At 40.9% G+C, this 15154-nt stretch overlaps 1 protein-coding gene across 2 annotated transcripts in view; it reads right to left on the bottom strand.

Annotated features, from left to right (window-relative positions):
- Positions 1 to 240: 240 nt before the first annotated feature.
- LOC124554040 (ankyrin-2-like) overlaps positions 241 to 15154 on the bottom strand; it is a 114806-nt gene continuing 99892 nt past the window's right edge. For both annotated transcript variants that reach the window (XM_047128076.1, XM_047128077.1), the window contains exon 6: positions 241 to 760. In XM_047128076.1, the coding sequence (XP_046984032.1) occupies positions 274 to 760 (487 nt within the window). In that variant the 3' untranslated portion in view covers positions 241 to 273. The remainder of the gene's footprint in view (positions 761 to 15154) is intronic.

The raw sequence follows: 15154 nt of genomic DNA on the forward strand, positions 1-15154 counted from the left end.
CAGTAATAAAATATTGTAGAAATCAGGTGTTTATTAGTAATACAGAATTGTTAAATTTTTTTGAGTTTTTAGCAAAAGGAGTACCCACATTTTTACCTATAGTAGTCTATAAGCAGTCTTGTTGTAATGGTATAGGAGTCGTTGAATGTACTACTTAAATACGTGTGCAAAGCAAGACTGGAGGATAAACTTTTCTGTATTCTTTATTTTATAAGTGACAAAGATCACATAGATGGCTTATTTTATTTTACTCCAGAGTCGTTTGCACTATATTTAGCTTGATCCTAGGATATCTATGAGCCGCTGGTGGTTGTTCCGCTCGGCTAGGTCCAGCGGTGTCTCCCCATTGTCATTCGTGACTTCCCTGTCGGCCCCTGCCTCCAGTAGCGCAGTCGCCACGTCTGGGTGGCCACGCCGTGCTGCATCATGCAGTGGTGTGTTCCCAGTGCTATCGCTGGCGTTAGGGTCGGCAGAGGATGCTGCCAACAGCCGCACCACAGCCACATCGTCATTCCATGCAGCCTGATGCAGAGGCGTGTTCAGCCAGCGGTCTCTGGCGTTAACGCCTGCTCCTTCCTCCAGTAGACACCTCACCACCTGCACGTGCCCCATGGCTGCAGCCAAGTGCAGTGCAGTCTGACTTTTCTCGTTCTTAGCCTCCACGTCTGCCCCCACAGCCAGCAAAGTTCGCAGCTCGCTCACTGACCCCTCCTTAGCTGCCGCGATCAGCATCTCGCCCTTCTGTTCTCCAGAAAGATTCCTGCAACAAAAGGGAGATGCTTACAAATTTCTCCAAACACACATGTATGAAGATGAAACATTATCGCAGAATCAGAACTGTGATCGCAAAACTCATCTCTCCAAGTAGGTTAAGACAATAAATTGGTGTCCAAACTTAAAGCAACAAACAGCGATTTCCCCATCTTGTGTCTAATTCACGCTGTAATCATCCAAACTATCAACAGATGTATGCACCATGGTGTTCTACACGAGAGATAGCATTCCAGTCAACAGGCAATCACGCCCACGATTAAATCAGTGCACCTATGGAATGGGGTAGTGTTTGCCAGGTAGTCCCACATCCACAACCGCTGTCACAGACGGTGCAGCTGGTACAGAGAAGACGCATACCAGTCTCTCTGTGGCCAGATGGCTTAATGTGAATAGCATTGTTGTTTCTCACATGAGAAACTGTATCTCAAAGATGAAGGAGGGACCCACCAGATGTGATACCAGAAAGGGAGGACCGATATTTGGCTAAAAGGGCATCAGGGTACTGCCTTACTATCGCATGGCAACTGGCATCTCACCTGGCAGCATGTACCGGATGGGTTGTCTCGAGGCATACGTTATACAGACGGCCTCATCAGGTTGACTTTTATTGTCAGAGACCTTGTTTTATATGTACCTCTGACACATCTTCACAGAAAATAATGCGTAGAGAGAAGTCGTCAACATGCCACCTGGATGGCCGAACAGTGAGCCAGTGTAATTTTCCCAGATGAGTCCCAAAATGGTTTGGAGAGTGATTCTGGACGGATTTGCATATGGAGGAAGTGTCAGACAGTACTTCCGGACCCCCAAACTTTGTGGAGAAAGGCTGATACCAAAGAGGGTCTCTGGTGGTGTGCGCAGTGATCACGTTGACTACTTGGACATTGTATTGGTGAATCAGCAAGGTTTAACTCCTGTCAGGTATCATGAAGAGATCTTGGGACCTCATATGCCATTGTTGCGAGGTGCAATGACCTCACAGAGATATGCCTCATAGAAATCGGGTGATTGCCGTTTTCTTGGAAATGGAAGATAGTGCATGCATGGGATGGTCTACTCGATCTTCCAATTTTAATCCCATAGAGCATTTCGCGGATACACTAGAGTTATGGGTTGCATCCACCAACAGTTCCATAAAAATAGCGAGCAGCTCTGCAGGAAGAATGGTGTTATTGCCTCCACATGAGATTGATGATGTCATTTGCAGCTTTCCCTGCCATTGTGAGGGGTGTATGAGCCACAGGCAGTCACACCCTAAGCTTAGCACATTAATAAGTTGTTGAATTGTGTGAGCAAATCTGTTAAGTTGGATAAAACCAAGAACAATTTTGTCTACATTTATGCATATTGTGGTTGTTTATGTTAATCACTCTTTAGAATGTTTCTACTTTACTATCACCTATTTGTACTATTCTATAGCAAAATAAACGCAATCTTGCCAAATTTCCATTTATTGGTTAAATTTTAGACATCAATGAACATCGAATTTCTTGCACTTTCATACCAATCAGATTACTAGGCAAGCTGGATCTTGGCTACCTGAACACACTAAGACCTGACAGCATTTCCATACTCTATTGTTGTTTGTATGGTCTTTAGTCCAGAGACTGCTTTGATGCAGCTCTCCATGCTACTCTACCCTGTGCAAGCTTCTTCATCTCCAAGTACCTGCTGCAACCTACATACTTCTGAATCTGCTTAGTGTAGTCATCTCTTAGTATCCCTCTACGAAATTTACTCTCTGTGCTGCCCTACAATACTAAATTTATGACCCCTTGATGCCTCAGAACATGTCCTACCAACCGATCCCGTCTTCTAGTAAAGTTGTGCCACAAATTCCTCTTCTCCCCAATTCTGTTCAGTAGCTCCTCAGCAGTTATATGATCTACCCCATCTAATCCGCTGCATTCTTCTGTAGCACCACATTTCAAGGCTTCTATTCTCTTCTTGTGCAAATTATTTATCGTCCATGTTTCACTTCCATACATGGCTTGTAACACCATAGCTCTAATACTCTACTGATTTCTTTTGACTTTTGTTTTATTTAATGTTACATCATTGAGCTTCTGTAAATGTGTTTGATTGGAAAGATAACACAAAAATGTGTACTCCTTTCTTTGTAAGAACTTTGATGTCATGGTTTGATTCTATGCAGTGTGGTATATCTGGCATTTAAATTCTTCATCTCAATTGGAGGGAGACAAAACTTACTGTATACATTTGGAATTTGGGGGAACAATTTTTTGTAGAATTACTAATATGTGCAAATGTTCTGTTTTATTTAAAATGTTTGTTTGCTATTATGTAAACTGCTGACCTTCACTTAGGATTCTTAGTTATTTTGTGTGTAAAAGGCAGTGTGGTTCCCCTCGGGAACGGAACTTAGTAGCGCGCGCAAATAGTGGTTGGCCTAGGTAGAAAAGGTGGAACAAGTCAGTTGGGGACGAGCTACCAAACTATGCACTGCCATGTATATTGTGCTGGTCCGAGGGAGGCTTTTTCTGCCACTTTCCAATGCCTCGAATGGATGGATAAATAGCTGGAATGATTCTGGAATTGGAATCCATCCTCGCCACCAAGAAATGACAGAGTCCAACAATTCTACCTGAAATTCCACCTACCAGCATGCAATCGCCACCACATTCCGCAGTCATTATAATGTACAGTGAAGGATCAGCACATTGGATGTTTTAGTGTGCACAAACATAAGGTAACTTATAACTGAATCTATGTACCTACCTTGATTTTTTCCTTATCATAACACCTCTCAGGTTCTTCTACGTTTGAACTAAAGTGATTACCGAGTGTCCCTACTGGATGAACATCAAAGACCAGTGTCTCGATAATTAATTCCTCTTGAACATAGTAAAAATAATGTTAAAGTTAATGTGGCAAGACAGTGAGTTACAGTAAATGATGCTCACTGAAAATAATTTTCCTATTAAAACTGCTTATTAAAGTGTTGTTGCCAACTTCTAAATTAAAAGTTCTTAAGACTGAAGCTTACAAAATTTTTGCTTAGTAAATGATCACATTGCTGCCTGTTGTAAATCGCAGAAGGTGAGTCAGTATCTTGTAAATTTGTCAACATTGTGTGTCACTGTAGTAAAAGTCGTGAAATACATTTATGGAAAGTTATATACTCGTTTACTAAGTGTTTGTCTCTCTTGTGTGTTGGAAGTGCATATTAATAGTATAAGAGGATCCACAGTTTGTCTATTGTGTTAATGCTAGGTAACAACTAATGGGAAGACCACTATCTATGAAAACATTAATTTCTTTATTCAAAAGACAGTGAGAAGCAACCTGTTGATGAATTCCATATAACCTTCATTCTTAATAGAAAAGTATTTAGTTGCGAGAGACTTACCCTGTGATCAGTTCATAATTCTGCAGTGAACTACATTTATGATTTTATGTGAGCTAGGAAATTGTTTGAACAATAATTCTGAGCCTATGTCCAATTAATGATTCTGCATCATCATCATCATCATTTAAGACTGATTATGCCTCTCAGCTTTCAGTCTGGAGCATAGCCCCCCTTATACAATTCCTCCATGATCCCCTATTCAGTGCTAACATTGGTGCCTCTTCTGATGTTAAACCTATTACTTCAAAATCATTCTTAACCGAATCCAGGTACCTTCTCCTCGGTCTGCCCAGACTCCTCCTACCCTCTACTGCTGAATCCATGAGTCTCTTGGGTAACCTTACTTCTCCCATGCGTGTAACATGACCCCACCATCTAAGCCTGTTCGCTCTGACTGCTAGATCTATAGAGTTCATTCCCAGTTTTTCTTTGATTTCCTCATTGTGGACACCCTCCTGCCATTGTTCCCATCTACTAGTACCTGCAATCATCCTAGCTACTTTCATATCCGTAACCTCAACCTTGTCGATAAGGTAACCTGAATCCACCCAGCTTGCGCTCCTATACAACAAAGTTGGTCGAAAGGTTGAACGGGGCACAGATAACTTAGTCTTGGTACTGACTTCCTTCTTGCAGAAGAGAGTAGATCGTAGCTGAGCGCTCACTGCATTAGCTTTGCTACACCTCGCTTCCAGTTCTTTCACTATGTTGCCATCCTGTGAGAATATGCATCCTAAGTACTTGAAACTGTCCACCTATTCTAACTTTGTTCCTCCTATTTGGCACTCAATCCGTTTATATTTCTTTCCCACTGACATTACTTTCGTTTTGGAGATGCTAATCTTCATACCATAGTCCTTACATTTCTGATCTTGCTCTGAAATATTACTTTGGAAACTTTCAATCGAATCTGCCATCACAACTAAGTCATCCGCATATGCAAGACTGCTTATTTTGTGTTCACATATCTTAATCTCACCCAGCCAGTCTATTGTTTTCAACATATGATCCGTAAATAATATGAACAACAGTGGAGTCAAGTTGCAGCCTTGTCTTACCCCTGAAACTACTCTGAACCATGAACTCAACTTGCCGTCAACTCTAACTGCTGCCTGACTATCCATGTAAAGACCTTTAATTGCTTGCAAAAGTTTGCCTCCTATTCCATAATCTTGTAGAACAGACAATAACTTCCTCCTAGGAACCCGGTCATATGCCTTTTCTAGATCTATAAAGCATAGATACAATTCCCTGTTCCACTCATAACACTTCTCCATTATTTGCTGTAAGCTAATGATCTGGTCCTGACAACCTCTAAGAGGCCTAAACCCACACTGATCTTCATCCAATTGGTCCTCAACTAATACTCGCACTTTCCTTTCAACAATACCAGAGAAGATTTTACCCACAACGCTGATTAAAGAGATACCTCTGTAGTTGTTACAATCTTTTCTGTTTCCATGTTTAAAGATTGGTGTGATTACTGCTTTTGTCCAGTCTGATGGAACCTGTCCCGACTCCCATGCCATTTCAATTATCCTGTGTAGCCATTTAAGAGCTGACATTCCACTGTATTTGATGAGTTCCGACTTAATTTCATCCACCCCAGCCGCTTTATTGCACTGCAATCTAGTGACCATTTTCTCCACTTCCTCAAATGTGATCCTATTTCCATCATCATTCCTATCCCATTCTACCTCGAAATCTGAAACATTACTGATCGCATTTTCACCTACATTGAGCAACTCTTCAAAATATTCCCTCCATCTTGCCAAGGCATCCACAGGATCCACCAGCAGTTTTCCTGACCTGTCCAAAATACTTGTCATTTCCTTCTTACCTCCCTTTCGAAGACTGCTAATTACACTCCAGAATGGTTTTCCAGCAGCTTGACCCATACTCTCCAACCTGTTTCCAAAGTCTTCCCACGATTTCTTCTTGGATGCTGCAATTATCTGTTTGGCTTTGTTTCTTTCTTCGACATACCTTTCTCTGTCTACCTGGGTTCTGGTATGTAGCCATTTTTGATTCGCCTTCTTTTTCCTTTTACAGGCTGCCTTGACTGTATCATTCCACCAAGCTGTTTGCTTCTTCCTACTTTTACACACTACTGTTCCAAGACATTCTTTAGCCACTTCTAGTACTGTGTCCCTGTACCTTGTCCGTTCCTTTTCCAATGACTGTAATTGACTACATTCAACTACCTGGTACCTTTCTGAGATCGCTGTTATGTACTTGTGTCTGATTTCCTTATCCTGAAATTTCTCCACTCTTATCCTCCTACATATGGACCTGACCTCCTGCACTTTCGGCCTCACAATCCCAATGTCACTGTAGATTAAATAATGATCAGTGTCATCAAAGAATCCCCTGAATCCACGTGTGTCCCTCACAGCCTTCCTGAATTCCTGATCTGTTATTATATAGTCAATGACAGATCTGGTTCCCCTGCCTTCCCAAGTATACCGGTGAATGTTCTTATGTTTAAAAAAGGAGTTTGTGATTACTAAGCCCATACTGGCACAGAAATCCAAGAGTTGTTTCCCGTTCCTGTTGGCCTCCATATCCTCTCCAAATTTACCCATAACCTTTTCATACCCTTCTGTTCGATTTCCAATCCTGGCATTAAAATCACCCATGAGCAGAACACTGTCCTTGTCCTTTACTCTAACAATTACATCACTGAGTGCCTCATAAAAACTATCCATCTTATCTTGATCTGTCCCTTCACTATGCGAATATACTGACACAATCCTAATTTTCTTGCTAGACACTGTCAAATCTATCCACATCAGTCGTTCGTTTACATACCTTATTGCAACTACGCTGGGTTCCTTTTCTTTCCTGATGTAAAGCCCTACATCCCATTGTGTTATTCCTGCTTTGACTCCTGACAGGTAGACCTTGTATTCTCCCACTTCCTCTTCTTTCTCACCCCTTACCCGAATGTCACTAACAGCTAAAACGTCCATCCCCATCTTACTTGCAGCCTCTGCCAGCTCTACCTTCTTCCCAGAGTAGCCCCCATTGATATTAATAGCTACCCATCTCATTACCATTTGTTCATGATTCTGCAATGAATATTAATAGTAATGTGATAAAGACCATTCACTTTGAATAAGCCCTGAAAGTAATAGTGTGTTTCATTATCTGTTATGTTTGTGCAAATAGTCTGTCCTGCTCTGTCAGCTTCCAGTCATAACCGTGAACATATGCAGGTGTCAGAGTTCATTGCACTCGCATGTGGTAAAGTATAGGTTGTGTTGGTCCGTTGAAGTTACCAATAACTATTTTCTTGGACAAGAACGTTAATCATTCTCTGGCCTAATTAGGCTGCCAACCGTTTTCTTTATCCTTTAAACAGCGTGGATAGGTTAAATATTATTTATTACTGTTCAAATATTTACGTATTTCTGACTTTCGCTTCCCATACGCCACCCCGTTAGGTACAACACGGTCAACATAACAAAATTCCCTTCAGACGGTAACACTGCTCTGTTGCTTTATACCATTATTGCTTTCACTAGATAGTTTTATTTCACGACCTGCCTCCTACCTTAAGGTTATGGTATAGCAGTAGCAGACGGAAGTTTTATAGGCCACACTCCATACAAATACTTCAGAAAAGACTTCCTGCCACTTAAATCTATACTAGGTGTTAACAAATTTCTCTTCTTCAGAAACGCTTTCCTTGCCATTGCCAGTCTATATTTTATATCCCCTCTACCTCGACCATCATTAGTTATTTTGCTCCCCAAATAGGAAAACTGCTTTACTACTTTATTGCCTCATTTCCTAATCTAATTTCCTCAGCATCACCCGACGTAATTCGACTACATTCCATTATTCTCTTTTTGCTTTTGTTGATGTTCATCTTATATCCTCCTTTCAAGACACTGTCCATTCCGTTCACCTGCTCGTCCAGGTCCTTTGCTGTCTGCGACAGAATTACAATATCATTGGCAAACGTCAAAGCTTTTATTTCTTCTCGATGTATTTTAATTCCTACTCCAAATTTTTCTTTTGTTTCCTTTCCTGCTTGCTCGATATGCAGATTGAATAACACTGGGGGATAGTAACATTGGGGATAGGCTGCACTATCTGGTCAACAGTATCTAGATATCTCTATCTAATGTGTGACTGATCAACAAATGTAACGAGAGGCCGACCCGCCAGTATAAAAGAAGGCGGAGAGACTTGTGTTGTCAGTAGAGAACCATAAATAGCAGAAAGGGTCCATCAGGGCAGTTCAGTGACTTCGAATGTGGACTATACACTGGATGTCACCTGAGTAAGAAATGCACAAGGAATATTTCGATCGTTACACAGTGACCCTAGTAGACTTTTGGTGACGCTGTTGTGAAGTGGAAATGCAAAGAAACAACCATAGGAAAAGGCAGAAGAGGCGCACCCATGTACTGATGGACAGTGACCATGGAACTTTATGGAGGGTCACTGTAAAAAAATCGCATGTAGTACTGCAGCCAGCATAATGACTGTGCATAGGCAGGTAAAAAGAATGGGGTAAAATATTCGAGCACCCCCTCCCTCCCCCCCCTCCCAATGAGCCACACATGTCTCCAGTCAGTGCTAAGCAACACTTAAGTTGGTGTAAAGCGTGTTGCCACTGGACGATGGATGAGTGGGAACGATTGATATGGAGAGATGAACCACCTGTGGGAATCCGATGTTTCTGGGTAATGACTATTATCTGGCATCTTGTGTAATGCCAAGAGTGAAGGAGCGAGGAGATTACGTTATATTATGGGGATATTTCCATGGCTATGGTATGATTCACCTATTGAGATAAGAGAACAAAATGTTCGACAGCATATCAAGCACGTTTCCCAGCTTTGTGTACTGCAAACAGCAGAGTAACTTTGTTTGTATTAGCAAGACAGTTCTCCTTGTAATAAATCATTATCTGTCAGGCAAGAGGTTGTGGACAGCAATATTCCATGAATGTACTATTCTGCCCTGAATTTCTAGCAGAATCCAATGTAACTGTTTTGGGATGAGTTAGAAGCTGACTTTGCAGCAGATTTAAGTGTCCAATGTTGAGGATGGATGGGTTCTCATTTCTCCACAGAAGCTCAGACCGATTACTGAAAGTTTCCTTAGCGGAATCAAGGCATTCATAGAGATGAGACTTTGACACACCCCTTATCAATGGTCACTAATAGGTGTGCAGGTACCGTCGATGAAACTAAATGTCTACTGAGAAATGGGCCATGTTATTTGCATGTGACAGAAACACTTACATTGTGATGCTACAAACTGTGTGTTGCATGCTCAGGAATAATTTGTAGCACTTTCTTTGTGAAGTAAAGTCCATTAAGCACAAATAAATCGTATTAATCTGTCAAATGAGATTATTTTAGCCAGTAGTTTTCTAATTGGTTTGATGTGGCCTGCCACGAATTCCTCTCTTGCACCAACCTTCATCTCAAAGGAGGACTTACACACTACATCCTCAGTTAACTCATCTGTCTTTCCCTTCAGTCTTTGTACTCTACATGTTCTTTGTCTTGTCAGTATTTCTCCATGTCACTGATTCTGAAGAGTACCCCCTCATTCCATATGCAACAAGTCCACCTAATTTTCAACGCTTTTCTCTAGCTCCAGATCTCAGACGCTCCCAGTCTCCTTAGTCACGGTGTTTTGCCACTGTCTACGTTTCAGTATCATACAATGTAGTTCTCCAAACATAGATTCATAGCAATAGAATTATGTTGGCTCGTTGTACCTATTTCGCCTTTGCTAGTATGCTTTTTATACCCTTCTTGTTTTGTATATCATGGGTTTTTCGCTTCCAGAATTCCTTAACATGGTCTACTTCATTACCACCAATTTAAATGTAAAAATTTCCAATACCTGCTACTTCTCGTTAGAAATTTATTTCCGTGATTCATTCTCAATTCATATTTCTTACTCTTCACACACACTATTCAATTCAACAGATCCCTCAATTCTTCCCTTTCGCTGAGGACAGCAATTCCCTCAACAAATTTTTTTATTGACAACCTTTCACCGTGAATTTTAATCCCACAGTTGAATCTTTATTACATTTCCAACATAGCTTCTTCGATGAATAGATTGAATGGTAGGGGCAAAAGACTGCACACACTTTTTAATCTAAGAACTTCGTTCTTTACCTTCCAGTCTTAGTGTTCCCCCTTGGTTCCTGTACATGTTGTAACCTACCTGTCTTTTCCTGTAACTTGCTCCTGTTTTTGTAAGAAGTTCGAAGATCTTGCACAATTTTATATTGTTGAACGCTTTTTCTAGGCCAACAAACTTTTGACTGAATCTTAATTTTAGGTCAGACAAAAGTACAACTTTCTAATAGCATCTCTGCTGCTTTTACCTTTCCTAAAGCCAAACTGGCCGTCATTTCAGACTTTCTCAATTTTCTGTTCCATTTTCATTTATATCATTATCATCAGCAGCTCGGATGTATGAGTTCCAAAGATGATTGTGCTGTTGTTTTCACAATTATCTGCTCTTGCTAGCTTCGGAAATATGTGGATGATATTTTTCTGAAAGTGTGACGGTACATTGCCAGTCTCGAAGGATTCTACACTCTAACGTGGATAGTCGTTGGGTGCCACTTTCCCCTATGAACTCAGTAGTCATGATTAAATTTTATGTACCCCTTTAGCTTTATTTGTTATCAAATCAACCGGAGTTCTTTTAAATATTGCCTCTAACAGTACATCCCCTATATCTTCCACGCCAACACAGATTGCTTCCTCTTTCATGTCATCAGAAAGGTTCCTCCTTCATAGAGGCTGTCAATGTAATCTTTCCATTTATCTGCTCTCCCTTCTGACGTTGGGAATGGAATTCCCATGCTAATTATTGTTTTGAATTTTCTATATTCTGTGTCAGTTCTTCCTACGACTGTTTGTTTAAAGTTTTGTCTTAAGTTTTCTGCAGTTTTTTAGCCTTTGCTACCTAGAACATGGTACTTATGTCATTCCTAAATGACTTACATCGAGGTGACAAGTTGTGCAAAAGTGATGTGCACATACGAAGGTAGCGGTAGTATCGTGTACACAAGATATGAAAGGGCAATGCATTGGCGGAGCTATCATATGTAATCAGGTGACTCATGTGAAACGTTTCCGACGTCATTGTGGCCATATGGCCACACAGCGAGAATTAACAGATTTTTAACACCGAAAGGTAGTTGAAGCTAGACGCATGAGACATCGTTAGGGAATCCAGTATTCCAAGATCCACAGTGTCATGAGTGTGCCGAGAATACAAAATTTCAGGCATTACCTGTCACCACGGTCAATGCTGTGGCCGACGGCCTTCATATAACGACCTAAAGCAGCGGCTTGTACATAGGTTGGTCAGTGCAAGAGACAAGCAGCACTGCGTGAAATAAACGCAGAAATCAATGTAGAAGGTACTGCCAACGTATCTGTTCGGAAGTGCGGCGAAATTTGGCGTCAATGGGCTGCGGCAAAAGATGACCAATGCAAGTGCATTTACTAACAGTATGTCGTCACTTGCAGCTCCTGATCTCATGACCATATTGGTTGAATCCTACACGAGACAGAAAGCGTGGCTTGGTGAGATAAGTCTCGGACTGAGTTGGGGAGAGCTGATGGTAGTGTTCGAGTGTGGCGATGACCGCACGAAGCTACAGACCGGAGTTGCCAACAAGGCACTGCGCAAAATGGTGTTGGCTCCATAACGGCGTGGGCTTTGTTTACATCGAATGGGGCTGGGTCCTCTGGTCTAAGTCAGCCTATCATTGAATGCAGACGGATATGTCGTTCAGTGACTTTTTAGATTTTGGTAACATTGTTAACAACGTCTTTTCCTTTCGAAATACTACACACAATGAAGGATTGCAGCACCAAGAAGAAGCAGTGCGACATTGACGAAAGTTGGTAGGCGTGTTCCTACATCAGGAATATGATGTCTTTTCAAATTTCGCTGCAGTCGCTTAAGAGTGGCGCCAGTGGCACCACTACAAGGAAGTAAATCAAGCTTCCTTTAATTACACGCTGTAACGGCATTAAGCATTAGTTACCTTTGAGATTGGACGCAGTGAGCTGATGTAGGGCAAAAACGCCTTTGAGACGAGAAAGACGCCGTTCTCAACATCTCTTAGAGATTAAACTAAGTCTGTAATAGGGCTACTTACCACTGTTGTAACCCAACATGCTCTATAGAGTGTTGACACGTCTCTTGGCATGCTCGATCACCAGGTGTGTTTCCAGCCCAGTAGATATGGGACATCATCAGACAATAACTCCGGCATCATTCACCAACAGCATTAACCGTCCCTGTACTGACCAACCAAGTGCGTCAGGCATCGAACTCCATTTCAAATTACGACATCCGATACTAGAGCAATACAATGCATGCATTCGACCTTCTGACTGTGCACAAACATTTCACGTTTCCAGTGGCTTATCTCGCACTAACATTAACTTGCGATCTTGCAATGTTAATCAGTTAAATATGTTACCCTGGCAAATGTATTCCCGATATTCACTATTCTATATTAACAAGTTTTTGGTTTTGTGATTCTTTTCCATTAGTGTATTTATGATTGTAAACCATTTTTGTTTAAACGTGTTGTCACTTTTAGTCATCCAAAGCCTGTATTATTTATGTAGGACCTTTCATTAGTCACAAAAGGCGTCTGATGCCGAAAAAAAGGAATCCATGACTCTATTCGCCCTGTACATTGTTATTTACATCAGTACCATTCTACAGATGATCTGCTCTACAACCTGGTTTTCTTAACTCTCTCTCAACAAATTTTTACTCCATTATCGAATATTGTCTTAATATGTTTCATTTCCTGCTCTTAATATTTTATTTCCTCATGCTGATGTTTCTCTGTCGCTTTTTAGCCAGCTTTCTCCTCTTTTTATATCAGTCTTTTTATGCTGAAACATTTCTCCTTTTCCATGTATTGTCTCTTATTCAACAACAATAATTTATTTTCTAATTTCTTTTGTGCCCCTTTTCTACTGAGCTTCTGCTGATTTTATCTCTAGTACGTATAACATAATTTACAGACTTTGCCTGACCTCATATTCATTAATTATTATTGATTATGCTGCATCATCTTACATTGATGAGTTTCTGGCTTATCTACAAAGTATTCTTTGCTGTGCTCTCCATCTTTAGTCTTTAAGACTACAATTACTTCTCGTTGGTTGTCTCCTTATGTCAATTGGCTGATGCTATTTGTATACGACAAATTGGGTAAATACCGGTCAGGCTCTCTTACTTGTAAAATTTCAGGGTACGTTCTCTGTATCATTCTATACTATCAGACCCATGGGTGAACTTTTGTGACTGCCTGTGCATAAAGCTTTTAGATTGGGAAAATTATTCTGATAAGTATTTGCTCAACTTGGCGCAAACATTAAATGTAAGACATCTTACATCTGTGGCTGACCATAATACGTAATTAAAGCACGAAATCCTTGAATCACTGGGCGAGAATAATTTTTCATAAGTCCATGAAACATTACTGATCCCAATGATCTCAATGTCATTGTTAAAATACTTGGCAAGATACCTTGTTTTCTCTTGAATAGGTACAGACTCCTCTATTGTCCAAAAACTTTTTGGATTCTGCTCTGATTAATTGTAACGGCATGTTGAACACTCTGAATTGCCACTTTTGGGCCTGTAGAATTCAGGCATCAACAGAAATGTGTCTTACAACAATATCAGTTCACTACCAGACAGGGTTATTTCACAAAGCGACTGTCAAATTCGGTGACTACCACCGTAGATCAATCATTTCAAAAAAGAAAAGTGAAGGGAATATGAGTTTACTCTGAAACTGGACTGCGATGAATAAAAAGAAAAACTTCCGTCTGTTCGCCTGTAAAACTCCCTAAGCTACAGAAGGTTTTACAGCTGGCGACATGTGACTGCTGTGTCCATCTCCACTCAACCATGCCAGCACAACAGGATTGACAAAATTTTTCTTGATCCAAAATGGCCACCTTCATCACTAGGACACCAACAGGTCCGACTTCCACTTTCGTTGAAGCTGATGTTGTCACGACTGATTTCCAAAAAGTGCCACTAGACGTTGTCACATACGTCCCTCGTAATAGGGTAAGCCATGGATCTCAACTGATTCCACTCCCCCAGCTCCGGTGTTACCACACACCCTGTGAAAGAATTTCTCATTATACCATTGGGAGAATAATCATGGAAATGGAAGTGAAGGGTTCCTTCCTACATAGTTATTTCATAAGATAGGAAACCATCTTCATCTATGTATACGTGATTACTCTGCTATTCACAATAAAGTGCCTGGCGGAGGGTTCACTGAACCACCATCCAGCTGTGTCTCTACCGTTCCGCTCTCGAACGGCGTACGGGAACAACGAGCTCTTAAATTTTTCTGTGCGAGGCCTGAGATAGCTTATTTTAACGTGATGATCATTTCTCCCTATTTAGGTGGGCGCCAACAGAATGTTTTCGCAATCGGAGGAGGAAACTGGTAATTGAATTTAATGATAAGATCCTGTCGCAATGAAAAACGCGTTTGTTTTAAGGATTGCCAATCCAATTCACGTATCATGTCCGTGGCACTATCTCCATTACTTCGCGGTAATAAAAAAATGAGCTCTTCTTCTTTAAACTTTTTCGATGTCATCCTTCAGTCCCACCTGATACGGATCCCATACCGCACAGCAATACTCCAGAATAGGACGGACAAGCATGGTGTAAGCCACCTCTTTAGACAGACGTGTTAGACCTTTTAAGTGTTCTGCCAATGATTCGCTGACTTTCGTTTGCTCTAACCACAAAAATATATATATAATCGTTCCAGTGTAGGTTATTTGTAATTGTAATCACTAAGTATTTACTGAGTTTACAGCCTTCAGGTTTGTGGATTTCTTTTAGTACTCCTGTGAATAACTTAATACTTCTCTTTGTGCAGGGTAAATTTCCGCTTTTCCCAATATACCGATATCGCATCTAAATCATTTTGCAATACGGTAAATG

The sequence above is a fragment of the Schistocerca americana genome, chromosome 11 (assembly GCF_021461395.2).
Source record: "Schistocerca americana isolate TAMUIC-IGC-003095 chromosome 11, iqSchAmer2.1, whole genome shotgun sequence".
Taxonomy (NCBI): Eukaryota; Metazoa; Arthropoda; class Insecta; order Orthoptera; family Acrididae; genus Schistocerca; species Schistocerca americana.